General features: G+C 49.1%; 2 protein-coding genes across 5 annotated transcripts in view; both read right to left on the bottom strand.

Moving 5' to 3' along the window:
- Positions 1–248: 248 nt before the first annotated feature.
- Positions 249–3,853, bottom strand: LOC125908433 (histidine-rich glycoprotein-like; the record flags this gene model as incomplete). Its single annotated transcript, XM_049611207.1, has 1 exon — positions 249–3,853. A coding segment is annotated over one exon (528 nt), but the record flags the coding sequence as incomplete, so codon positions are not given.
- Positions 3,782–26,969, bottom strand: part of LOC120953591 (DNA N6-methyl adenine demethylase) — a 160,409-nt gene continuing 137,221 nt past the window's right edge. For 3 of the 4 annotated variants that reach the window (XM_040373704.2, XM_040373706.2, XM_040373707.2), the window contains 9 exons: positions 21,911–22,444; positions 11,702–11,830; positions 8,245–11,623; positions 7,131–7,335; positions 6,748–6,920; positions 6,398–6,676; positions 6,086–6,317; positions 3,985–5,968; positions 3,782–3,898 (listed from right to left, as the gene is read on the bottom strand). In XM_040373704.2, the coding sequence (XP_040229638.2) occupies positions 3,860–3,898; positions 3,985–5,968; positions 6,086–6,317; positions 6,398–6,676; positions 6,748–6,920; positions 7,131–7,335; positions 8,245–11,623; positions 11,702–11,830; positions 21,911–22,444 (6,954 nt within the window). In that variant the 3' untranslated portion in view covers positions 3,782–3,859. The remainder of the gene's footprint in view (positions 3,899–3,984; positions 5,969–6,085; positions 6,318–6,397; positions 6,677–6,747; positions 6,921–7,130; positions 7,336–8,244; positions 11,624–11,701; positions 11,831–21,910; positions 22,445–26,969) is intronic. The other variant, XM_040373705.2, reaches the window with a different exon arrangement.

Here is a 26,969-nt window from a genome sequence, read left to right as displayed (position 1 = left end):
AAGTCTTTCCCACCCAAATGCCCCTCCTTTGGGTTGAAATCATACAGAGACGACATACATTGAGCTACGAAAAGCTTTCTCCTTCTTCTACTTCTTCTTCAACTACCCTTTGATCTGCTCTAACTGGCGGGGGTATGTACGTATTTTCAAAGTGATTCTGCCTCCTCTCTTAACCTTTTCGTTTTACCTCTCCTCTCTCACATCCCTCGAGAGGCTGGTAAAATATATGTATATATTCGCTTGTATAGTTTTGTTGTATAGTTCCATCATAATGTTTCTTGTTAGCTTCCTTTTTTTACTTGTTTTTTCTTGCTCTAAAATGTTGCTCTACAGCCGCAACGCGCCTCATCCGCTGTTTGGTTTTGCTTGTTTCTTTTTTTTTATATTCATATATTCATTTACTTGTGTATGGCATCTTCTTCTTGCATCTTGCTGTCTTTATCCTCCCTTTCTTCCGGGCTAATACTTTTCTATTTCTTTTACTACCATTTTTAATCCATTTTACGTTTTACTGCCATTCTCAGTGTCATGTATAAATGTGTTTGTGTGTATGTTTTACCGTGGGGATTTGTCATCAGTATCATTGTCCACCGTGTCGTCATTGATTGAATCGTCGTTTTTTTTTTTGTATAAAAAAGGGATTGAAAAGTATAGAAAAGATTTGGCTCCCAAGCTACCGTTTGATGTTTAAAATATTTACAAAACAAACAAACAATGCACCAATAAGCAACAGGAGTTGAGGAAAATGAAATAAAAACACGCTTACCTCAAACAAAACGCGCACACACACATATATAAACGGCCGCTTTCGCTTTATGAAAGGTGAATAGAAAACCAATATAAAAACAAAATTCAAATAAAAAAAGGTGGTAAAAATGAATTAGTTTTTGAGATATAAAAAATGCAACTTAAGTTTATTCATTTGTTGTGTGTTTTGTTCGTGTATATCTATCTCTTGCTCTCTAGCTTTCTTTTTTTTTTCTCTCTCTCTCTCTCTCTCTCTCTCTTGCTTCACGAATATTCATGTGTTTCATCAATTTGGAATTTCATGCCACACTACTGTTTTCGTTCACGTGTTGTTTTCCATTCCTCTTCTCTTCTTCGTGTTATCATTTTTACTTCATTTTTAATGTCTTTAGTTGATTAGCTTAAAACGTAAAAAAATGCTCTCACAGTAGTTTCCATCTCTTATTTTCTCCCCCATTTTTTCGCGTTTTTTGTTCGTGTTGTGTCATGCACGAGGGGGTGGGGCGGTGACTGTTTGTGTTCTTCTACGTCTTTTGTCTTCTTCTTCTGCTTCTGTGAGTATTACTTCTTTGCTCGCTTGCTTCTTCTTTTCTTTTCTTTTTCTCCCTTGTTTTTTGTTTTTGTTTTGCGATATGACAGGGAGTCACAACAACACTTGTTTGTTTGTATGTGTTTGTGTTTTTGTTTGTTCTTTGTTATGGCAAATAGTTTCCTATTACTACACGTGTCGTACTTTGTTCGCGTATCTCTTTCCATCAACTGACTTAACCAAGTGTACACTAAGCTATCGTATGTGTGTGTGTGTGTGTGTGGTTGCACTGTTTTGTCTTAATTGCTGCACCAACACAATCATACACACATACACGCACAGGGGTGAAACATGTAACTTATGCTCTTATTTAAAAGAAGAAAAGTAAAATTACAAACATTCAATCTAATTAAATTTAATTAAAAAAAAGAAGAAAGAAGTATCGCTTCGAAGCTTGCGCAAAGCAGACGAAAGCAAATAAAGTTGTAAAAACGATACAAAAACTTCTACTTAAACAACGTTAAACCATCATACAGTTGTACAGAGCGCGTGCACACACGTCTTGATTCTTCATTTTGCACGATCCTTAAAACAAAACTCAGTATGGCATGTAATCGCTACCACCCCCCCACTTATGGGGGAGAAAAACCTCTGGGCGACACAAAAGGAAAGGGGTGAGATGCTTTCCCTTTTCCCTCACGATTGATAGAAAAATAAGATTTATATAAATTAATTTAAATTAAATACAATTATGAAATGTCGCATTGCGTTGTTGCTTTTTTTCCTCTTAATAGTTTGTATGCGCGCGCGCGCATGTATGTAGAATTAAAACAAAAACTAGATAGTGAGAAATGGGCAATAAAGTAGCAAAGAAAGTAGGGGGGATGAAGCGGTAAGGACTAATGAATAGATTCACATTCGCTCTAAACGAAAATAAATACTTAAATAGCTAATTGCGCGCGACATTTCTTCCAGAGGCGGTGTGAGTGTGTGTCTTTATCTTCTCCTCTCCGCAGCTTCCTCAATTATAGCAACAAACATGTGACACTACACATAAAAGAAGAAAAGAAGAAGAAGGTAATACCTAAACATACTCACTTACGTTGCTATAAAACTGCCCTGTCCCCATACACAAAAAAAGAGACCACAAGACTCTTTCAAATGGGTTGGAGGGTGTTTCTGCCTTTTTGCGTTCCCTTGTTTTGCGTTGAGTATAAGTATGAAATAAGATCTACTAAACACCTTCAACAGGGATGGCTACTAAGAGTGTGTCTGCGCGCGCGCGCGCGCATGTGTCTGTGTTTTCTTAATATGGCTAATACACATAAAAAGGGGCTATTTAAAAGTTGTACTAAACTAATTGCATCAAGAAAAGAATAACCATCAGCACACTCGGTATCTGGGTGGGTGTGGAGGGCTTTTTGGATGGGTAAAAATCACTCATCAACACTTGCAACATTGAAATGAAATCCATTTCCCCCCGCGCCACACACACAGACACACACAATGGTCTCTCTTTTATTCTCTCTTGCAAACAGAGAGAGAGAGAGAAAGATAGTGTAAAGAAATTTTGTCATAAAAATACCTTCTTATGCTCTATACAACTAATTTGCTGCTGCTTCTTTGCGCAAATCGAAGAGAAAAAGTAACTAGACGCAACTAATAAATGGTAGCTAAGGATTTTTAAAATAGTCGGCTGCGTAACAGGTAGTAGTAGTAGTAGTAGTAGTGTTCATCATCATCATCTTGTTTTGTTTGAAAGAATTGTTCCTTCAGTTTGTTTCTCCCACCCCCTTAAGAAAAGGGGAGAGAGGGTTTTGTGTGTTTAAAAGCAGCAAAAAATCAAGAAAAATAATTCCCGGTGTACGTTCCGTCTCTCTCTATCTCCATCTTTTCTTCTCTTCCTCCTGTCTGATCCATGTTTTGTACCATATTTGGTTGATAGATCGTTTTTTTCCGTTTTGTTTCTCCTGGTTTTGGCAAGACAAATGGCAACAATATCTGTTTCCCTCTAACTCTCTCTCTCTCTCTCTCTTTCTCTCTTTCTCCTCAGTAGTAGTAATAGTAATAGTATTGACCGTGCGGATCACCCCGTGCGTCCGGTTGCTGTAGCCACTGCGAGAACGGGCTCCTATGATGGGCGGCAGCAGCGGCATAGTGATGGTGATGGTGCTGCTGATGATATCGCTGTGACAGTAGCGATACAGGCGAATGGCTGCTGCTGCTGCTGCTGCTCCCTGCCAGATGATGATAGGAGGACGCTGAAGCGTGGTGATGATGATGGGGCGGCTGCATGTGGCCATAATGATGGGACAGGGCGTGATGATGCGGCTGATGGTGCTGGCTCGAGAGGAGCTGTAGCGCGGAAGCGGATGATGCTCCCCGACTACTCCCTCCCGCAGCTCTGCCCGAGTGTCCGGCCGTCGGTTTGCTTGCTACTGCAGCTGTCGCCGCTAATGCCCCCGCCGCCGCCGATGGTGGTGGTGGAGGTGGCGGTGCTAGTGGTGTTGTGGTAACGTCTTGTGTTCGCTCGATCTGCTCATCCAGTGTCGTTGGCCTCGATGGCAGATCCTTCTCTCACCACTAGACACCCGGATACTCTACGTCCATCATGTCATGTTCCTAAAAGGCAGAAAGAGGGAAAATAAGGTAAATTAACAATGCATCTAATGACCCCTTTGCGCTGCACCTTTTCCCCAGATACGTACATCACCGATATGACGCATATGGTGCAGCTCGTCGAGCGGTTCCGCCTTGATGTCGTCCTCCAGCAGCATATCCTTATCGTCCAGCGGATCGTTCGTCGGTATGCCCAGCTTCTTCAGCCGCATCTTTTCCGCCCACTCCGCGATGCCGTGCTTCGGCCGGTTCAGGTTCCGGTGCTGGTAGAAGATCAGCGTCATGCGGGTCGGATTCAGCCGGTTCGGCTTTTTCACCGCCGTCGTCGAGTGCATCTCCAGCTTGGCACACTCGATGATGACGCTGCCGTGGGGCAGTGCGATCGCCACGCCGCCCATCTGCGGATCCTCGAAGCAGTCGAGATTCTCGTTCGTTTCCGTCACCTCGCCGAGCGTTTCCTTCGGCGGTAGGGGGGCTGACGGGGGGGCAGCGGGCGCCTGCGGCACGACAGCCGACTGTGACATCATGCCGGCCCCGACAGCGCCGCCCAGCTCGGACTGCTTGCCGAGCGCACCGGCGGCGGCTGCTGCCACGTGCAGTTGGGCGGTGGATGGCGCCGTCCCGAGGTGCGGTGGGTACAGGTTCCAGTTGGAGGGTGGCGGTGGTGCTGGAATGACCGCTGTCGGTGGCGGTGGAGGGGCGGGGCCGGTGCCCGGGAGTTGCGTCTGGGCGGCGGCAGCTGCGGCCGCCGCAGCCGGATACATGTTGTGATATGTCGTGTGGTGATGGTGGTGGTAGCTTTGCGGCGGATAGCCGTAGTTGTAGTTCTGGTACGGATCGTACGGCGTGTGGTGGTACGGCGGATGGTGATGGTGGTGGTAACCGTAGCCCATCGGTGTGTTGGGATGGTGGTAGCCGTACCCGGCGGCCGGGTTGTAGTCCGGCGGCTTGGGCTTCACGAAGCCCTGCTCGGGCTGCTGCAGCGTGTGGTAGGTGTTTTGGGTCTGCTGCTGACTCTGCTGCTGCTGATGCTGCTGCTGCTGATGTTGCTGTTGATGCTGTTGATGCTGCTGTTGATGTTGCTGCTGCTGTTGCTGCTGCTGTTGCTGCTGCAGCTGATGGTGATGATGATGCACCTGTCCCTGTCCCAGCTTCGTACTGCCGTAATCATCCATATGGATCGGTGTGGGTGTCTTCGTCGGATCCGGAATGCTGGGACTAAACGCCGAATTGCTGCTATTGCTTCCCGGCCGCGTCGTCGTGTCCGGGATCTCCTCGTTCCGCCCCAACCCGGCCAGCTTGCTCGGATCGCCCCGATTCCCATAGTAATCCGTCGGCCAGTTGTTGTAGTACTGCCGGTTGTCGATGTACTGGCCCGTGTTGTAGTCGTAGCTGTACGGCGAGTCGAGCACCGTGCTCGAAATCTGATTCGACTGGAGCTGCGCGTCCGTAAAGTTATCGATCATGGACGCCATATCGATCAGCGTGCTGTTGGTGTTGTTGCCATTGTTCGCGAGCGAGTTGGGCGAGTTGATCGTGTTCGGTGCGGTGAACGCACTGCTACCTCCCGTGCCTCCATTGCCACCACCGGCCGCTACCAGAGCACCTCCAGCACCTCCGGCACCCTGTCCGTGCAGTGGGGAGCTGTGCTTTTCCGTCAGCACGCCCGTTACCGGATCGAGCGCGGCATTGGACGAACCACCGTTACTGCCGCTACCGCCCTTCCCACTGCCCGTTGACTTCTGGCTGCCGGGTGTGTGGGCACGGGGCGATCCCGAACCGGAACCACCACTACCTCCCCCGGCTCCCGTTGACCCACTGCCACCGGGTCCAGGCGATGCGACACTGTTCGCGGTGGAACCGCCACTCGACGCGGTCGAAGCTGCGGATGACTTTTTGCTCTTGGATTTACTCTCCTTCTTGGTTGGTGGTGGTGGAGGCGGTGGCGTGTCTGGTGCCGCTCCATCCGAACCATCCTTGCCGAGCTTTTCGTCCTTGCCGTTGCCGCGCTTCTTGCCATGCCTCCGGCACGGCTGCAGCGGTGTCGAGCGGACACGAACTTCCGTCTGGAATCTGCAAAGGGAAAACACAGAGGGAGAGAGGTTAGAAAGGTGATTCGTGACGTGGGGAAGGGCAGTGGGGGTTCCCGTTCAAGGTCGCGAGAAAAGAAACCGAATGCTTTACACTCACTTCTCCAGCACTTGCATGGCGCCGGTTTCGTGCTTCTTCTTCTGGCCCTCCTCGCTGTCGAACTCGTCCGTCGTGTCCATCGTGTAGAGCGGGAGCACGTGCAGCTGCTCGTCGTCCGGCTTCACGCCCGGCGGCAACGGCTTCAGCAGCGTCACCTGCACCGTGCAGCCGTCCTGCATGTTGTGCAGATCGCGGTGCGTGTGGGCACAAAAGTCTAAACAGCACGTCACGCCTGTGGTTTTTGGGAAGGCAATACGAGGAACTTGTGTTAGTCAGGACACTCCTTTGGGTGTGACAACAACATCACTGTACCTGAGAAGGGTTTGCCCGGTTTCAACCCCAACCGACAGTCCGGAGCCTCCCGCTCGTACTGCACCTGATTCTGGAAGGCTTGCGGGGCAACGGTCACATACAGCGGGCTCAGCATCGTGGCCAGCACGTTCATGCGCTCCTCAATCTCCGCTTCCTCGTTCTTCACCGACAGCCGGAACTTGCGCACCGTCTTGGAGCGGGCGTACTTGCACCCATTGTAGTACATCGACCAGCTGCACCCGAAGCTGTACGAAACGCCGCACAGCTCTGGATCGAGTCCTGCGGAAACGGTAAGAGAGGGTCATCGGTGAGCAGCCAACTTCCAGCGCAGCTAATCTATTTATTCTCACCGTTCGTACCTTGACAGGCGCAGGTTCGGTTCTCGTTCGTCGCGCACCGGCGGACGGTCGGCAGGCCGAACTTGTTCAGCTTCACCGCCAGCATCCGGTAGACGCTGTCCGCTTCGTGCGTCGGTATGCCGTCCCACACCACGATGCAGATCACGATAAAGGACGCCTTACACCTGTGGGGAAAGACAGAAATATGCAATTCATGGTTAGAAATGAGTGTTGTGTTCTGACCGCCAGTGTTGCGAGCAAGCAATGCAAAACAATCGCTCAGACTGCTCGACTGCTGCTCGAAACACAGGGTGTTGCGCGTTTTGTTCGCTTTTTGGTAGTTTTTTTTTTGAGACAGACGCTATAAGTATCGCACGACCCGACCATAAACTCACCGATGCCCTTGCCGGCGCTTCACCACAAACAGCAGCTTCTCCTCCGGGTCGACGCGCCGGATCACCCACTTGGCGATCGGGCAGCCCTGGCTCGATTTGCCCTCCTTGCCGGTGTAGACGACCTTCTCGATGCGCAGCTGCTTGCCGGTCAGGCCGACGCGCAGTTCTGTCTCCCGCCGCAGATCTTCCAGCGTCGCTGCACAGCCTGTCGGAAGAGGTAAAGACCGGAACGTGTGAGAGGTGAGTTATTAAGTAAACAATAGTTTTTTTTAATGACTAATATGATCCGGTTACAATGGTTAAGCAAAACTATTGCGAGCAGCTCCGGTGTGCAAAAGGATGTTGGTTCTAGGGCTCATTCTGAAGCCATAGTGGTACTGGATCTAATCTTGAACTTTTATTATTCCTGGAACTAATCTTGGAACTCTTACTACTCCTAGATCTAATCTTGAACTCTTACTGTTCCTGGAACTGAACCGTAACCCATTCGAGTTTAGTAATGGATCTAGAACACATATTTGTTCCGGAACTGATACTGAGTCCATAACAGTTTTGAAATTGATCCCGAACCAATATCAGTTTCAGGATTGATCCTGACTCCACGCCATTCATGGCACAGATCCTCAGCTCATACCTTGCAGAACTAACCCTGAACTCGTACCAGTTTTGAAATTGATCATGAATCCATATCAATATCAGTAGTAATCCTGAGTCTGATTCATTCTTGGAACTGGTCCCCAACTCTTACCAGTGTTGGAACTATTCTTAGATACATACTGGTTATGTAACTGATTCTGATTATGCATCCTGGAACTGATCATGCATCCATATCTTTCTGTGAACTGACACTGAGTTCATGCTGAACCAAACACAGATTCCAAAATTCTGGACATCTTTCCAGAAACGGAACTTCAACCCATGTTGGCCCTGGACCTATACCGATCATAGAAATGATCCCTAACTCATACCGGTCGTGAATCTAACCTACAAACCTTACCGTTACTAGACCTGATCCTGAACCCATACATGAACATGATTCTGAACTCAAAACAATGTCTGGAGCTTATCCCACACAAGGCACTAGCACTTGTATAAAACAACCCATGACACTTACCGAGATGCGTGTAGTAGCTGCCCGGTTCCGACGGTGCCTTGTCCGTGCCCGAGCTGAAACAGTCGCAATCGGGCGCTTCCGGCTTGTGCGACTTCTCCAACTTGTCGTCGTCCGCCTTCTGGGCGGGATCGATCGGTTCCTTCTTGACGCTTTTCGACTCCTTCTTACTCTTGCTCTTGCTGGTAGTGCTACCACCGGTCGTGGCTCCACCTTCCGCCTTTCCATCGGCACCGTCACCTCCCGCACCGTGGCTGTTATCCTTCGCCGCCTTGTCCTTCTTCTCGCCCTTCTTCGACTTGGACTTGGTGCCAGTGGTGGTGTTGGTGGTCGTCGTCGTCGTGGTGGTAGTAGTCGTTCCACCTACTGTCGTTGCGACCGGTTGACTACCGACATCAATCTCCGCCAGCGCACCGGTCCCACTGCCCGACGATTGATTGCCAATGCCCGGATCACTTCCCGGCTCGGAGCCAAGCGTAGCCGAGCTGTTGCCCATACTTCCACCGTACGCCGAATCGTCCGCCTCCAGCTTGATCGAGACGCCCTGGTCAGATGCGGGCAGCAGACTGTTGTTCTTCGGGATCGGGTACGTGTGGGCCGGGATCTGCTGCTCGAAGTTGGTTTGGTGCGTGACCGGGGTGCTGATGGCCGGCAGCGAGAGCAGCGCATTCCCTTCCGGTGTTTGCGCTGGTGGAAGACTGCTGTTGCTGTTGCTGTTGCTGCCCGTGCCGCTGCCGAACCCGCTGGCCGCCGCTGCCGACGACTGCTGGTTGTGATAGTTCGGGTAGCTCTGGGTCGAGTAGCTCGAGTAGCTACCGTACGGCGAGTAGTAGCTGTTGTAGTCTGTGGATGCACTCTTCACGGAGGCACCTCCTGCGCCGCCACCAACACCGGCCTGTAAGGATGCCTGCGCGCCAGGGGATTGCGTGTTGTCGCAGTAGTCACCGTACCGGATAAAGTTCTGATAGTTCTTCTCGTACCCACCGTCAAACTTGGGCAGCGCCGTCTGACCGTCATCCATCAGACCCGGCTCCTTCTTGACGCTCATCAGATTGTAGCCCGATCCGGCCGACTGTCCGGCCGATGATCCCCCGGGATGGTGGAAAGCGCCGGAGGTCCCAGTACCGCCCGCCTGCAGATGCGGATTGAACCCACTCGACAGGGAGTCGTGCCGGAAGCGATTCAACGGACTCTTGTCGTCCACCAGCTTGCTGTCGACCATCATGGAGGACGCTCCACCGGCTGGCGAGTAGCCGAGCAGTGACCCGGAAGACGTCTGATGACTACCGTTCGGGGTCGTCGAACCACTGCCTGGATATGTTTGGTTCATGTTGGAGTAGCCTTGATGCTGCTGCTGCTGCTGAAGCTGCAGCTGCTGATCGTGATGCATCATAAAGTTGGAGCTCGAGTAGCTCGAGGACGACTTCCCATCCACCAGCCCGAGATGGTCGAGATGATGCTGCTGGTGTTGCTGCTGCTGCTGATGGTGATGGCCGCCATGCTTCGACTTGCCATGCTTGTCGCCGCCCTTTCCCTTCGCCTTCGACGAAGGTGACCCAGCGGACGGTGAGCCGGCCGCAGACGAGGAGGAGGAAGACCCGCCCGACTTGCCCATCTTGCCCTTCAGCTCACTGCCGACGCCCGTCGGCGAACCGATGCCGCCGCCTCCACCGGGATCCGTATTATTCTTGTCGATTAGTTGCTGCTTCTGCTCAAAAACCGAATGCTTCGCACCGTGGTGCAGATCACCCGCGAGCAGATGATCGTGCTGCTGCTGCTGCTGCAGCTGATGATGTGAATGATGATGATGATGATGATGTTGATGGTGCTGTTGTTGTTGGTGATGGTCAGTGAGCGAGGGGGATTTCATGCCCGCCGCTGCTGCCACCGACGTACTACTGCTGTTGTTAGTGCCACTGCCATTGCTGTTGCTTCCTGCACCTTGCTGGTGCTTCCAGCTCTGATCAACCATATTGCCGATGCTGTTGATCAGTCCTCCTCCTCCCCCTCCTCCTCCTCCGCTGCCGCCACCATCTCCGATAGTAGTACCGTCGTTCGCTGCAGTACTGCTCGAGCTGTTGCTGCTGCCGGAGCCACCGGGCATTAAGCCTGGGCCCGCGCTAGACGCCGACTGTGCCGACCCAGGACCACCGCCCAGGTGGTGTGTCGGCGTCAGGCTGTCTCGGAGATGGTGGCTATACGATAAAAAATGACCGGTCGATTGTGTGCCGGTCTGTTGCTGTTGCTGCTGCTGCAGTCCAAGATGGGAACCGACGAGATGCGACGATTGCCCACCGGCCAGTAGCGCATCCTTCTGGTCGCCCTTGCTCATGATCATCGTCTTGAGTCGCGAGTTTAAGTTGACCCGATCGGACTGGTTGAAGAGATCTGTGCCGGACTGGGATTGTTGCTGCTGTTGCTGTTGCTGCTGAGTCCAGCCCCAGTCTCCCTGCATGTGGCTGGGCGATTGCTGATGCTGATTGTCCGTTGCTGCGGTGCCCTGCTGCATCGGGGACGGTGTGTGCATGCCGCTCTGGCCGCTGCCGTACCCGCCCGCCGGTGTGTTGTTGCCGTTGTGGCTCGGAGACTGCTGCAGACTGCCTCCGCTACCTCCGGCGCTTCCGTTGTAGGGGTTCGGAGACTGCTGGGCGTACAGCTGCTGCTGCTGCTGGTTGTTCGAGTTGGGCCGCGGTGGCTGCCGGTTGGGCGACTGTGGCACACCCTGGGGCGGATGCATGGAGGACGAGGAACCGGTGCTACCGTTGTTGTTGTTGTTAGTGGAGCTGTTGTTGCTACTGCTTCCGCCACCGTTGCCAGTGTTCGGTGCAGTCGCAACCGTTGCTGCAGACGGGGACGCGGACGAGGTGCCAGTGGTAGGAGCGGCCGAGCTGCTACTGCTGCTGCTGCTACTGCCGTTCGCACTGGCCGCCGTGGTGGCCGTGGTCGTCGTTGTCGATGTCTGCAGACCGCCGTAGTCTTGCTGGCCTGAATACCCATTACAATTGAGTGAGCGCGGCGGTACGCTGTTCACCCGTGGATATCCAGGCATGTCGTTTCCCGACGCCGCCGAGGCAGCCGCCGTGGACTGTTGCTGCTGTTTGCTGCCGCCGAGCTGCAGATTGAACTGGTCGTGCGGGTTGGTGGTGGTGCCGGCGTGACCGGACACGATCGTGGCCGGACCGGTCGACACCTGGCCGGCGTATGTGACGGTCGGCGCGAAGCTGACGCTCTGCAGCGACACCTGATTGATCGGGGCGATCTGGTTCGTCTGGAAGTCGTAGCGCTGGACCGCGGGCGGTGCGGCGTACGTGCGACCATAGTTGGGATCGAACCCGATGCCGGCGGTCTGGACGTAACCGTTCGGTTGGTAAGCGGCATAGCCCTAGAAATTGAATGTTAAGGAAGAAACGGGTTAGTGTGTGTGTGATTGGCGAGTTTTTGGAGACGAGTGGACCCTTACCTGTGGCTGGAACTCGAGCGAGTTCAGCGGTGTAATCGCGGGCGTGTTCTGTGGAATCTGTTGGATGAACTGATTCTGCCAGCCCTGCGACGGGTCAGCCTGCCAGGTGGGATAGAACGCCATTGGGGCCTGGAAGTAGATAAAGAGAGAGAGAAAGAGCGTTATTAACAGAGTCTTAAGAGCGTCCTTAAGACCAGCTTGAGACTTTTTATATCCCCGTTTAGAAGGAAGCTAAGTATGTGAGCCTCTAATTTACCATTAAGGAGCTTCGGTGCTACAAAAAATCTTTCCTTCATCTTCTCACTAACCCCCCTCCCCCCCCTTCCCATTTAAGAAACAAGTTTATGTGTGTGTGTGTGTGTGTGTGTGCCGGTTTTTTTATTCTATTTTGGTGAAAGGAATTTTAATTCGGCTATTTCTATGCAAACGAGCTGCACTTCCACCCTCTCTGTGTGTATGTCTGTGTGTTCGTGTGGCTTCTTATCGTATCATTTGCATCACACGCTTCCCTCCCACCCGCTCCTGCACACACACACACACGTATCCGCATTCGCCTCCCCTCTGCTCGCAAGCGCTCGGAGCAACCGAGCGGGAACGAATCACCACTTTGCATCTATTTATTGCTGCTTGAAATAATTTATTAGAAAATTTGCATACATTTCACCGCCACCGCCGGCTCGCCCACTTACTCCGGACATGCTGCGCTTGTAGGAGAGGACGGGGGAGGGAGCAAGGTTATAATGGTTTTAAGAAGGCACAACAACGAGCACACACACCGACCTGGTGTCTCGTTTAGCTACCCCCTCTTGGTCATTTGTTTGCTAATATAGAGCAAGAGGTTCCTCCCCTGCCCTTTTTCCTTTTGCGTGTGTGTGTTTGCGTTGTGACGTATGATACGACCACTATCTCCGAGGCCGCCACCCTGCTGCTCGCACGGGCACACGGAAAGTATATCTAAAGATTCGTATCTTTCTTCCCGTACACCCGTGTAGTGGCGACTACAGTAACACGTGTTTTGTTTCACGCCCCTCACACGGTACACAAGCCAACTACTACACGACGAGACGCTATCATTGTGTTGGGCTGCTTGTTGTAGTTTAATCTCATATTCAAGAACTTGCACGAAATTACATTAATGAGCAATTTGGGTGTTTTTTACGACCCACGATCACAACCTTTTATCATCATTTATTATTATTGGACGAAACACTTTCACCATCATCATCATCATCATCATCATCCTTCATTTAAGTGCAATTAAAGTAAAAAAGCAACTTCCATCAATTGCATTCCGACCCGTGGGCCAACATGATTACGTCCAGTCCAATGCCTGTGGTGTGCGCGTAGGTGTCCAAACACTGTTTTCCATATTTTGCTAATTGCTTCCTCCAAACTATCAAAATACAGTCGGTGGAGTGAAATGACCTCAACACTTTTCTCCAAACTCTTTCTCCAACCGCGCACGACGGAAGTTTTGAGTCGAGGACAAGCAGCCGCCGTGCAGATAAGAAGAATGAGTTGGTGAGACGAGTGAAAGCGAACGGAGGAGGATGAGTGGTGGTGGGGTGGAGAACACATAAAACCGGGAGTGCAATAAAATTTTAATTGATTTCATAAATTACACACGACAGTCGTCGTCCTCCTCGCTCTCCCTTTCTTCGCCTCGTTTAGCTCTCGCGGTGACAGACATTCGAGGTCGCGGCGTTGCGTTGCTGGGTCGTTGTTGTTTGCGGACGTCTCAAGTTCGTCGTCTGTGTCTTTTTTCTCTCTTCACTCCACACCAGCTTACTGGGGTTTCCAGGGGTTCTTATAGCTGTGGGACACTTACTTGAATCTTTCCTATAGGAAGTAAACTTCATATGTTGGAAATTTGACTCTCGACACCCTTTATGGACATTATCGTTGGAAATTCCCATTGGATTTGTCCAACAAGAGTGCTATAGAGTCCAATTCACATCACATCGTTCATTTCACGGAAGTAAGAGTCAATAAAGTGTTCCACAGCTTTGAAAACTCCCGGAAAACCCTGTATAAATGCTCACACACATAGTGTAATTTGTTGGCAAGCAAGACTTGCGGGGGCGACTTGGTAGAAGCGTTTAAGAAGAGGCTTCTTAGTAACAAAAGTTTGTGTAAAAGAACAAGCTTCTCTTCTCTCTATTCAATTCCATCAGGTGTGTACAAAAGCAATGCAATCGAAATGGTGTTTGAATCGGGGTGTTGATTTCTTATTGTGCACGATTTAGCTGTGTGTGTGTCTCTGTGCGTCTATCTCCATCTCCAAATCGGATTCGGAAGCACCAAACCCAACGGGTATAGACTTGCTTCTGCAATACTTTTTTTTTGCTTCTTTTCTGTTCTGTTTCCGTTTCCGTTTTCAGTCGATAAAATTCACTCGCCCCAAAATTGCGTTCAAAAGGTTGAAAGGAAGAAAACGAAGTTGTGCATCGCGCGGCACCAGTCGGTTGCATCGACCCCATCCCCTCCTCCTGCACCCCCCTTTTGCCACCACCCTTCGACTTTACAGCCACGAATTCGCGCTGAGGGCCGTTTTGTTTGTTGGCTGGTTGGTTGGTTGGTTGGTGTCCCTGTTTTCCTAAGCGACCCTACTGCAGACGGGTGGGTCGGTATCAATGGAACGGCGGCAGTGTGACGAAAGGAAGTTTTGCGCCAGACAATGGGAGCATAAATTACGTTCCAGTGACTTTGTTTAATTTATTACAATTGAGTTTTTGCCTCTCTCTCCCCGGGGGGAACGGAGCCCTTATTCGCTCTCTCTATCTCTCTCTCCCTCTCATGGACAACACATACAAGGGTGTGCGGTCGCGAACTTACTCCGAAAAGTTGCGACCCTCTCTCCCGCTACCATTCACCACCACCGAACGTCCGCCATCTTGAAAAGTGCATCGATAAGAGTGTGTGTAACATGCATGTTGCCGTTGCCGTTGCTGCTGTTGAAAACTGCACACACCGGCAAACAATGTTACCATACATGCTGTGACGGGGACGCATTATTTTTCACGACTCCCTCCCCCCTTTTCTTCCACCCCCTCCCTCGGTAAGGTAATTTATTGGACACAAGACACACACACACATACAACGGACGGGGTTTGGTAGTAAAAGAAGAGAATGAAACGAGTCCAAAAGCAATACACTTTAAAACTATTGTTTTCTGGTGGCGGCTTTTTCAAGCGACTCGCTTTTCCTTTCCTTAGTCTTGTAATAAAACAAAAAAAAACACACAATACAATTTCTTTTCCACCTATGACACCACTACCACTCTATATAAGGCCCCCTTTTCCTTCCACTCTCCTTTTCCTGGAGGGAATTATTCAAAAAGGAAGGGAGAACAACGTTATGTCTTAGATAAATTTAACATCCTCCTTGGTAGTGTTGGCACTATGGGGAGTTGGCGGGAAAAGTAAACAAAAGCCTTTAATCTTATCACAATGCTTTCAGGGAGGAGGGTGTTAGGGTGGCACAATGGCACAAACTGAAACCCATAAATTGCATTTTGCCCCCGGTTGTATACGTGTTTTTTGGAGGGTAATTTGCATACGTGGAAAAGAGAGTGCTTTTCGCTTGGGACTGCAAGGTACAACTCACAAGGGAATTGTCTGCGTTGTACAGGGAGGAAGAAGGGAACGCATATGAGAAGAAGACTATGTTTTAAAAATAAGAAACGGAAAGGATTTCTATTCTACGTCGAGCAAATATAAAACAAACAGCAGTCGAAATAAGCCAACAATTAGCGGCGCAAAAACAATCTCCCGTGCACCGTGTTCCATCTGCGATACACAAAAACACTGCAAAAGCGTGATAAAAATACGTGTGCGTATCAACAACATTCAAACCGACGACGGCAACAACAACTCTCACCAGATCACCCGAAACAACACAAACATCGTGTCTATCTCGTTTTATGCTCAAGAGAGAGAGTGAAAAAATAACAACAACCAAAACAAATGAATCGTGCTACAATTCTGGGGGGGATGAAAAAAGGGACACCGTACCATGAGGCAAGAGGAGCAACAAAAACACATAAAAATAACAACAAAGTGTGTAATGTTACTACGGCGAGAGCATTCGCACACAAGTTACGAATTACGACCACTATCCCCGTGGATGGATACCTAACTTACTATGTGTGTGTTTGGGTCGGTGAGTGAACCGAGTGGTCAGTTCCATGACACGGAAATAATGGGCATATTTATGTGTTTATATATTGTAACTTTATTTTAAAAAAAACGGAAATTTCAAAACGGATTTACTACGTTTGAATTTGTCAGGTGGATTTGCGGTTATTGTCCTATAAGATTCCAGCTAGACAAGCTCCAATGTTATTTCGTTGCATTTTCCAACAGTAAAGCGAAGGCAAGGGAAATTCGTTTTCGAAATTTAAAACAGCATTGCTTATTATTATGCTTAGCAATAGCAATAGTAGAATCATAAATCATAATAAGCAATGTTACGGCATGATGGAAGGAATAGCACCACCACTACTACCACCATCATCATCATCTGCTGCTGCTGCTGCTGCAGAACATGAAACGTCCCCGAGGTTTGAGATGGTGTTTTATGTTCCTACAGTGGTGGTGTGTATGTGTGCAAACATTTCTAAACAATGCTCAACCGGCATCGAATAACAACGGCGCGAGAGCACCCCCGCCCAAAGGGTCAGCGACATTTGACCATCATACGATGCTGGCCAGCAAACACCAAGCCACAGACAGAGAAACTCACATGGGAACACACACGATGATCATGAAAATTCGTCTTTGCAAAAGCAGCCGACCTGATATGTGTGTGACCTATGACACATGTGTGTGCGTGTGTGTGTGACTGTGTGCGCTCGGTCATTCGTCTTTATGCGGTACTGCGTCACCATTCCCCCTGCCCCCTTTTCTTGCCAATATTCGTCCTTCAAGCGTGTGTGACGTTTCTTCCACGGCGCACGTCAATTGCGCAATTTCGATCGAGACATTACCTTCCCCACCTATTCCCACTTTTCTACTCCTCTGTGACCTTCTCTCTTTGCTTGGAGAGGGGGGGGGGGAAGGTGAGAGTATCATTCCAGCTGCTTTTGGTTGAACACACACACATACAACCCCCCTTCCTTCCGATCCTCCCGTTTGCTTCATTATCATTTTCCTCCCGGCTTGGGAGGGAGATGAAAACGGAGGCGGAGAGAAGAGAGTGCTTTTCCTTCGTTGATTGCTTCTCCGGCTTAGGGGGTGGTGGATTTTCCACCCCCCAATTTCTGTTGTAGCATGTGAGTGGGTGTGTGTGTGTGTGGTGTGTTTGTATGTAGAGCACACGTACGGCACCGCTGGTATGGCAAGAAAAGAAACACACACACACACATACACACAATTTGCCACGAGGAGCTGATGTACAGTGTCACACACACACACACATACACATACAAGCATGGGGGAGGAAAATCACCCCACGGCAAAAAAGGACGATGGAGGTTTTCCAACAAGATGTGTATGTGTGCGTGTCTGTGTGTGTGTGTGTGTGTGTGTGTGTGTGTGTGTGCGTGTCTGTGTGTGTGACTGTGTGTGTATGTACAATGCCGGTTGGTGCAAACACGAGCACACGAGACGGGGTACAACACACATACAGCAGTGGGCGCCGGGGCAAGATGGCGACGCCGGAGAGGCCTCTTTCATCCCTTCCCCCTAGACACCCGCCGTCCCTCCACAACTCCCCATATTTTACGAGGAAAACCACACACACACACACACACACACACATAGGGAGGGAGAGATGGACGGTGCGCAGGCAGACCCGGTGCGCGAATCTTGCGCGAAGGGGGAAAAACTCGGGGATTGAAACATCCGAGCGGGAGGGAGGATGAAGAAATGGGGGTTGGAAAAACAAGCAGAGCACTATTAATTTTCCTTCTCTTGCTTGTGCGCCTGCTCTGCTTCGTCTCTGTTGTCTCTCTCTCTTTCTCTCTCTCTCCCGAATCACCCTCCGTGTGCGTTCGTTTCGTTTTCCACCCTCGCGTTTTCCCGTTCATTTTTCACCCTCGCAAACCAGCAACGAGGACGGCGACGGCGAAGGCGAACGTTTCACTATCGTCATCTTATTTACCCACCTCCCTTCCCACCCTAGTCCCACCCCGCGCGTGAGTCACCCTCCTTTTGTGGAAAATGGATCGAAATGAAGGTGGGAGAGGTTTGAGTGGGTGGTTCGGCTATGTACACATAAGCTTTTCATTACTAGACGGAAAATCGCATCTCGTCCCCTCTCGCTTCCCCTTTCCCTTTCCTAAACAATCTTCCTCACTTTCTTCCCCTCCCCATAACTGTTCATCAAATGCATGTGCGTGTGTGTGTGTGTGTGTACATAATTCATTATTATTTTGCTTCCTCTTCCTTGCTTCCTTTTGCACCCCCCCCCTCCTAACACACAAGCACACTCTCAACCCCTCTTCCATCGTTCCGATAACAATACTTTTCGCACTTTTCCACACACACCCCCCTCGCTCCCGGTGTTTGGCTAAGTGTTCTTTTCTCACTTTTCCAACCGATCGTTTGTCTCGCTCTGGTGCATCCTTACCGGTGAGTACAACACCACGTGCAAAAAGCCGAGAAGAGGGAGTGAGAGGGGTGGGACAACACCGGCAGGGAAAGCGGGAAAAAGCGGGCGGAAATGCTTTTGGGTTACGTCAAAACCAACTATCTTTAGATATGGGATAGGCCAATGGGCGAGTGTGGGTAGAAGGGGAAGGAGAACGTCTAAGTGCTCCAAGACCTGCATTACGGCACGCACACACACACACACGCACAGAATGAGAACGCTTTTTTTTGTTAGCTGTTGTTGGTATTATTATTGCCCATTATTAGCTTTAAAATGGGAGAAGAGAATTTAAGCTCGAGTTTTAATGGAAATTTTACGAACCAGCACCCACACACACACACATACTATTTCTGTTCATTTTTTATGGTGTTTGTATGTATAAAGAGAAGATTTATTAAAAATAATAATTCACGTTGTTTTTGGTGTAAATAATAACAAAAAAGAAGTGAATTTATTTCCCAATTTTCCATGGAGGCTCCTGGTGGCTCTTAGACGAGAGAAAAAAAAAGAAAAGCACTGGCATGTCAAATGTCGTTGCTTTTTTGTTCTTCTCCATTTCATGCACACATGCTTCAATTTTAATCAGCAAATCTTGTACCAAATATTTATGTTGACATGAATGAAATAAACCCAAGAGCGGGAAGCACATGGTATGGTGGTGGTGGTAGACAAACTAATACCCATAAACCAACAGTGGAATAGGGGGCTGTTGTGTAGAATGAGGGTGTAGGAAAGGGAAGAATGTAAAGAAATTCATCCATGATCATCATCGTCCTCCACTGACAGCGATCTTCAGCAGGATTCGGTTTCACAGAAAAATCCTACACATTGCGAACGAAATTGTTTTTTTTTTTTCTCTAGTTACAGTTGCTTGTAGAAGAAAAAATGTAATATTTATACTAGTGGTAGTGGTGGAAGGAAGGGAAGGTAATTTTTCCCTTCTTGCTTCGAATCACATCATGCTCATACACACACACACGGTAGCATAAAACGGGAACCAGTAAAGCCAGCAGCTAAAAAGAGGTTTGGCGAGCTTCTCTCGTGATGAAAATGAAATATTTGGATATAATTTTCCTCTGTGTAAGCAACACACAGCACACCTCCCCCTTCCTATTTTTGTGTGAAGCTGTGTGGGAGAGAGAGAGTGAGAGAGCAAGGGAGAGGAAAGAAGGCCAATTTTCCAACCGGTCGGTACACGGAAGGCAGCAATGTGGCATACGTTTTTGGCGTACCGGAGGAGGCTGCATCGACCTCGAATCCTTGCGAAAGTACCACCACAGGGAAGGCCATCGAGGGGGGGAGACAGCCAGAGAGAGAGAGAAGGAGAAATAGAGGGGTATGAAATGAAGGAAGAGACAGGAAAAGTGCAAGGCAAGAGCGGACCGAGCCGACTCGGCAAAGGGAAATAGAGCAGCAAAAAATTAATAAAACAACTTTTTCACTCTTCCCTTCCTAACTTTCTCTCTCTCTCTCTCTCTCTCTCTCTCTCTCTCTCTCTCTCTCTCTCTCTCTCTCTCTCCTTGCAGCACGGGAAAATGGTGAAAGGCATTTTTCGCAGAGTGCAATATCCACCTCTCCAATCACTTCCACTGCCACGGGTTCGGTGAATGAGAGCACCATCTGCACCGAAAAAAAGGAAAAACCACCATTCACATGCTGGCCTGGCCGTTCGTCACACACACCGACACACGGACACGGTACGTAACCTTCATTTCGTTCATGGCGGTGGGGGGGGGGAGGCTTAATATTTATTAAAAACAGGGCGCTCGGGCGCTCTGATGAAATGAGGTCCCGTCGTGCCTCTCGTGTTCGTCGCTTTTAGAGAAAGCCGGCGTTGAAAATCGGCTCCTTCCATGGGAGATGAAAACGAGATTATTATTACTCGCTTCCTCCCTGTTCCTTCCAACCCCCTCAACAAACAGTCCTTCTTATATTCATTTTCCAAAAAAAAAAAAAAAAAACAAGAACAAAATGATGAACGCACCCAACCCAACCAACCACAGCCCTTTCGATTTTGATGAATAAACAAATGCAAGTTCATCAACATCGTCATCGTCATCCGCCGTCGCCGTGTTTTGAGTAAAGCACGAACCAAAACAACCACAACGACGACGAACAAAAAAAGCGCACACTTTTCTTTCGCCACGTGAATATCCAACCGTAGGAAAAACTCATTTCCCCCTCACCACCCACCAGGCGAATTTGTGTGTGTGTTCCGCCTTTTCTCTATTGCCGTCAATCCGACGACGAAGGCCCCGAAAATTCATCAACGAGAATGAGCCCAAAATTACCTTTCACCGTGTGCGCGCACATACCACCCGGTACCACCCCACCCACCCATGCAAAGCGCACACACTACTGGAACTCTGTGTTGCAGAAAATGTCCTTTTTAGACTGATGAAAAAGTAATACTCTACCGTAGTGAGTTTGGCATTTTTTCCCCGACTTTTTTGGATAGATGAATGGTGTTGTGTGTGTGTGTTTTTCTTCCAAAAATTTCCCCCAAACACAGGTGAATTGGGGGTGGGGGGGGGGGGAAAGGAGCGAAGGGGGAAAAGGCAGGATAGGTAAAACTAGGAGTAGAAGTAATAATAAATGTCAAAATGAGCACAGGCCAGGAACTTTCCGCACTTGCGGATGATCATGATGATGCGCGCTGCTGGCTCCCGTACAAAAAGGGATGGATTAACTTTCTGATGCTGCTGCTGCTGCTGCTGCGTCGAAAGTGATATCATTTGCTTAAACCAATATCATAAATTATCTCCTCTCCTCTGGGCAAAAATGGGAAAGGGAGAGGAGACGACAGGTTGAATAAATATTTAATATGTTCTTTCTCATTTTTTTTACGTTAAAATGATTTGTTTGGCAAACGAAAAACAACGTTCCACTTTTATCATAATACAGGGTTTTCCAGGGGGTTCACATAGTTGTGCGACTCTTCCTTGCATCGTTCTTATGGTAAGTGAACTTCATATGATGGGAAATGGAAATTCCTGTTGGATTTGTCCAATAAGAATGCTATAGAGTCCTATTCCCACTACAATAGGTTCATTTCGAGTAAGAAAAAGTCAATTAAGTGTTCCAGAGCTATGAGAAACCCCTATATTGACGCCTTCCTTTTGGAGAAAAGGCCAATCAAACTACTCACAATAATAGTGGTTATTATAATATTTTTCCTGCTAAAATGCTATAAAAGCAGCGGGTGGAAAGTTTTGACTAATTTTCCACTAAAAACAAAAAACACAAGTTCCACCTTTTTCGGGTTGATTATTTCAGTTCGAAAGCTTTAGTTTTCCTCCCGGGAAAGCACACCCTGGAGGAAACCAACACAAACCGAACAATGGCTCACTCGCGGTGCTGCTGGGTTGATATGGATATGGAGGCAAGCCCCCACCCACCCAACCACCCAGCAAGCTTCTGCCTCTCGTTAGCGAAAGTTTAATGAAAACGAAAACTTTTCCCCCAAAATAACTCCCAACCAGTGGGTCGCCGCGTCCCCATCCCCGAAACCGATTAGCTTAACTTTGGCTTTATAATCAAGTTTTTAATTGAAAGCACACACACACACACACACCATCCCAACCTTGGGCGGTTGGGAGGTAGGAGCCCCGAACTTACCATCGGCTGTTGCGGCTGATCCTTCATGACTTCGACGCTCGGTTCCGACTTGACGATGATCGAGTGATGCTGCTGCTGTTGCTGCTGCTGCTGCTGCTGCTGCTGTTGGAGGCTCCCAGGACCTCCTCCGCCCGGCGGTGGTGCGCCCGGTGGTATAGGCGGATGGCGGGCGAGATGGTGCTGCAGCTGGGCTTGCTGCTGATGCTGCTGCTGCTGGTGCTGGTGCTGACTGGGGATGCCGGTCGCGAGCAGCACACCGTTGTTGCTGTTGTGGGCTGCGCTGGCGGTACTGGCAGCGGTCGGTGGGGCTGCTGTTCCGGGCTGCTGTGCGCCGGACACGGTCACCAGTTGCTGTTGCTGCTGCTGTTGCTGCTGTTGCTGCCCCGGCACCTGCTGCACATTGGGCGTCGCCGGCGTGGTAGTGTTCGGGGAGGGATGCGGCAACGAGGCCGGCGCTGGGCTGACGGCCGAGTTCTGCGGGACCGAGTTCTTGGGCGTAGCGCCGAGATTCAGTGCCTTGCGACCGCGGCCACTCTGTGATGGAAGAGGAAAGTAAAAGAGAGAGAGAGAGAAATTATTAGTAAATTGTTAGCAAATGCAACTTTAACTTAAAAATACTAAAATATTATAGTTAGAAGAGCATCATGCACGACTAGAGGAATGTAAATAAGCTCATACTTTTCTTTCTAAAGAAAACACAACCGTCGCCTCTCTCCACCCTTGAAAGGAACGGAAATGTGAATGAAAATTTATGACCCACAAGAAACGGGCGATTTATTATTGAATTATAACACACACACCGCCGCACCATCGCTGCTTACTCCTTTCGCTTGTTGGTGCAGAAAATCCACGATGGCGAAGATTTACGGGGTTTGGATTAAATGGCAAAAGGCAAGCAATGGCAGGGGGAGGAGGGGGCAGGGGAGCATGAAAACTAACAAAACCCATTCCCGTGCAGTTTCACTCCCTGGTACGTGTCTGTGTGTGTCTGTGTTCGAACCTGCGAACGTTCGAGCGACTAGGGAGTTTTGCGAAACGCGCGGGAGAATCTAATAATAGTAAATACTAATTAATGGTATTAATAACAATTCATCCCCCCCCGCCGCCCTTTGTCGTCTTCTCTTGAGTCCCTTCCCCCCCTATCCAGTCCAATGGTGCAGCCGCAACCAAAGCATGCAACAGTAGAGGAGACAGAGAAGTCTTTCTTGCCACACAGATGCACCCGAAAAGCAATGGCGGAGTGCAACCCGTTCGGAGGCGAGACGAAACCGACGACCGAGAGGAAACCGGGCGGGTAAAATAAACGATTTCTTGTGCCCCTCCGCTCTCCATGGCAAGGGTACGAAGTTGGAGCAGACGAAGAACCCTGACAGAGAGAGAAGGGGGAGAAGCGGAGGGGGAAAATTGTTAGGAAAAGGCGTAGACGATGACGACGACGACGACGCCAACAAAGAGATGGAGAAGGATGGGGCAAACACAGAGACAGAGAGAGAGAGAGGGGGGAAGAGCCTTCGCCTTAATTATCGTTATTATTCATCCGTTATCTTGGCAAGAGACTTCAGCACAGGGCGGTGTGGAAAGGTGTGGGCACACATTGAACGTTCATTGGTGTGCATGTGTGTGCGCGTGTGTACACACAATCGATGCCAGAAAAGTCACTCTTTTGGAAGAGAGTTTCCCTGTTTTTTTTGTTTGTTGCCAACTTTGCCTTCGCATTGTTTCGTAATGCATCAAAAAACCACCGTCAGATGGCGGCAGGAGTCGACTGAAAGGGCGCACACACGCGGAGGGGAGATGAGGAGGTGGATTTGGAAAATTTGACTTTTACGGACCATTAATTTCTGTGGCAATCAATTTTAGGACGCACACACGCATGCCATGTCCACCACCATCAACCGCAGACCGTCCCCTTCCCAGTGTGTATGTGTGTGTGAGGGTTGGAAAATGGTTGGAGTTGGAGTCACACACAGGGAGACACACAAGATGGCGGATGGAAACTTCGGGCCAAACGCAACGGGAAAAAGTCTCCCCTGTGACGTGACGTTGGCAACTAAAACCTCCCAAATTGAAGGACACGCGGCGCCATTTTGCTCTCAAGGAGTAGCAATTTTGATTTACAGCAGACCCCAGTCGTTGCTGCACCTTTTTGCGGGGAACTCGAACTCGTTTTGCGGTGGGTAACATTTCAACATACGTAGAAAAAGGCTCCCATTCTAAAGCATTCTAATTGCTGGCGCGTATTTACGCATATCCTTTGCGAGCGGTGGAAGCTGTTTGTCCGAACACAAACACACACACACACACACCCTCAGAGCCAATATTTGAATGGTCTCGGTGCAGAAAGCGAGTAAACATTGCCAAATTATGCTGGCATTTCAACCCCAGAACCCATCACAAGCTGGAGAGAACCCTCCCAGGGTGACCGGTGGCGCCATCTGTACGATGACGCAGCAAAAGCGCACCACCACCACCACCGCCGCCACCATCCAAACCAAAACCTTCTAAATTTGCTTTTGCCTTTTGTGTGCTGGTGTGTTGGTCGGCGGACGCGTTCCTTCTCATCAACGCGTCGATTGTTGCTGTTGCTGTTTGTGGTGTGTGCTTAGAAGGGTATCCATCATCATCAACATCTCAGGCACCATCGTTGCCCCCTCCTGATGATGCTTGCTTGCTTGCGTAAACACAAACTCCCTTTGCCTCTTGATTGTTCGCATTTCTTTATCCACAACAGCACACACACACACACACACAGATAGCAAAAAAAATCGCTTCAACATCCATCATGCTCGTTTATTTAAACAACAACAACAACAACAACAAACAAGTAACAACAAAGCGCACTATTCCTGAAATCAGCCCTTCTTTGCCCTCCTAAACCTCATGTGTTTGTCTTCATTTGTGCTCCAAACACAAATACACTCAAAAATGAGGTTCAAAATCTGCATACCTACACAAATATACCCCAGGATCAGAGTGTTCCTCGTGTGTATTTTAACTTCCCAAAAACCAAAAGCAAAAAAAAGCTGTCTAATTACTTTCTTCCTGGTACACATGTACTTTTTTGCTGGACAGCTGGAAAGTTTTTGATTAGAAAATTTGCTCCTGCTCCCAGTCAAAAATTCTGGGACCCCAATGACACTCTCGTTTGGAGGAGAAGGAAGAAGTTTGTTCTATGTGTCGAATTTGTAAAATTGAACCGCTGCAAATCTGTATGAGTCATCAACTACCAACTAAGCTAGTTGGTTGGACTAGAAACATCTGCGTAAATCATTTCAACTCCACTGGAGGAAAGAGAGAGAGAGACTAGAGAGAGGGGAGAGGGAGATCAAGACCTTTCGGAATGCTTGCCAAAGTCATTAATTATTTCCAACTGTTGTGTTGCTCGTGGTAACATCGGGCGGGCGGGCGGGCGGGTGCGGGCTTGGCGGTAACAGAAATTAGTCCCGATTTCGGACGACAACTCTTAGCCTACCCAACATCCATGACAACGTGTACAGTTCGAGCGAGGTTGGTATGGGCGTACAGTGGGGGAAAGGACATTAACAGGGAGTGTGTTTTTGTAATTAACTTTATACTTCCCCAAAAAAATAAAGGAAACGAACAACCTGTACCTTCGTTTTCAATAAAAAACAAAACCCCACCAGGTGGGTTTGATACGCATAGGCACAAACACAAAAACACCGCCCCACAGCTTGTAGTAAAAACATAAAACATAAAAATAATACAAATTTACGAACCGGACAAACATAAATAATGTTTGCTCACTCGAACATAGAATGTAACGCTGGGGGAGGAGAAGTGTAACAAGGGACAGGAGGGGGGGGGTGTACAAATCCTTCAACATGACAGGTTGGAGGGAGGAGGGGAGAGAAGAGGAGGAGAAGAAAAAACAAACGCCACAACCAACCAAAGTACCTAAACGACGAACGGAACGGAACGAAACGAACGAGAGCCAGGCAGAGGGCGCCGCGTTTTGGGTTGCGCTAATGATCGGGAAACGATATCCCCCCGGATGGTACGATTGGTGCGAGAGGGGGTGTTGGGAGAGGTCTCCTCCGTAGCTCATTAGCGCAGGAAAATGGGAATTTGGCCTCGAGTGCCCGACATCTTGACATAACACGGCAACGAAGCAGTAGTGGGGAATGGTGCTTTGTGTACCGCGCGTGCCTTAATCTGGGACCTGCAAGGCAACGCTTCGAAACACACACACACACACTTAGGGTCAATGTTGAACAAACGATCGAACACACAAGAGCACCCTTGTTGTTTGAACGAATTTTTGGGGATCAACAAACGATTACTGGGATTGGATTGGGACGATGTGGGGAGGATCAGCAACAACCCCCCTTTCCCAATCCCTTCCCAGACACAGTCCCACAGTTCAGGGAGGGTGGATGGGTTGGGTTGGGAGTGGCACGAGTTTGATAAATGAATCTTCACACCCGATATACACTTGAGCCCCCGGAGCCCCCCGAAGCCCCCGAGTTTGTTCTAAAGAGTCATTTGTATTGTTACCTTTTCTTGAAGGACATGTTAATTTATGTAATCACTACAACCCACTCACACACGTACAGAGAAAATGGGGGGAAAATACTATTCAAAAAGGAAAAAGAAAAAAAAAACAAACCCCGTTCGTCCGTCATCCATCAATCACGTAAAACAAAACAACACAACGTAACGAACCAACTGCTGACTCAATTTTATTATGCGCTTTTCTCCCTAATGATGCATGCCATAAGCAAGTGGTGGGAGGAGTGGTGTGTGTGTGCCAAAGGTGAAACCTAACAAACCTTCTCACACACACAGAGTGCTCCATTTCCCGCGCAAAGCACAGCAAAAAGGTCATCGTGGGCCACCCACAAACCAACGCGCCTCATTTGTACTGTCATTTATGACAAACACGTGTGTCACACAAACAGTGTTTGAGCACCTTTTCTGGAGTTGGAGTATGGTGAGATCCTTGTTTTGTTTTTTTAATGCCTTGCTCACTCGTGCTCCTGTCCTCTGTTAACCACTGTGTGCTGAATTATTCATCCAACCTATGATGGAGTGGTGGTTC

The sequence above is a fragment of the Anopheles coluzzii genome, chromosome 2, assembly GCF_943734685.1.
Source record: "Anopheles coluzzii chromosome 2, AcolN3, whole genome shotgun sequence".
Classification (NCBI taxonomy): domain Eukaryota; kingdom Metazoa; phylum Arthropoda; class Insecta; order Diptera; family Culicidae; genus Anopheles; species Anopheles coluzzii.
Note: the sequence above shows the minus strand (reverse complement) of the source record. Positions and strands in the feature narration are given on the sequence as shown.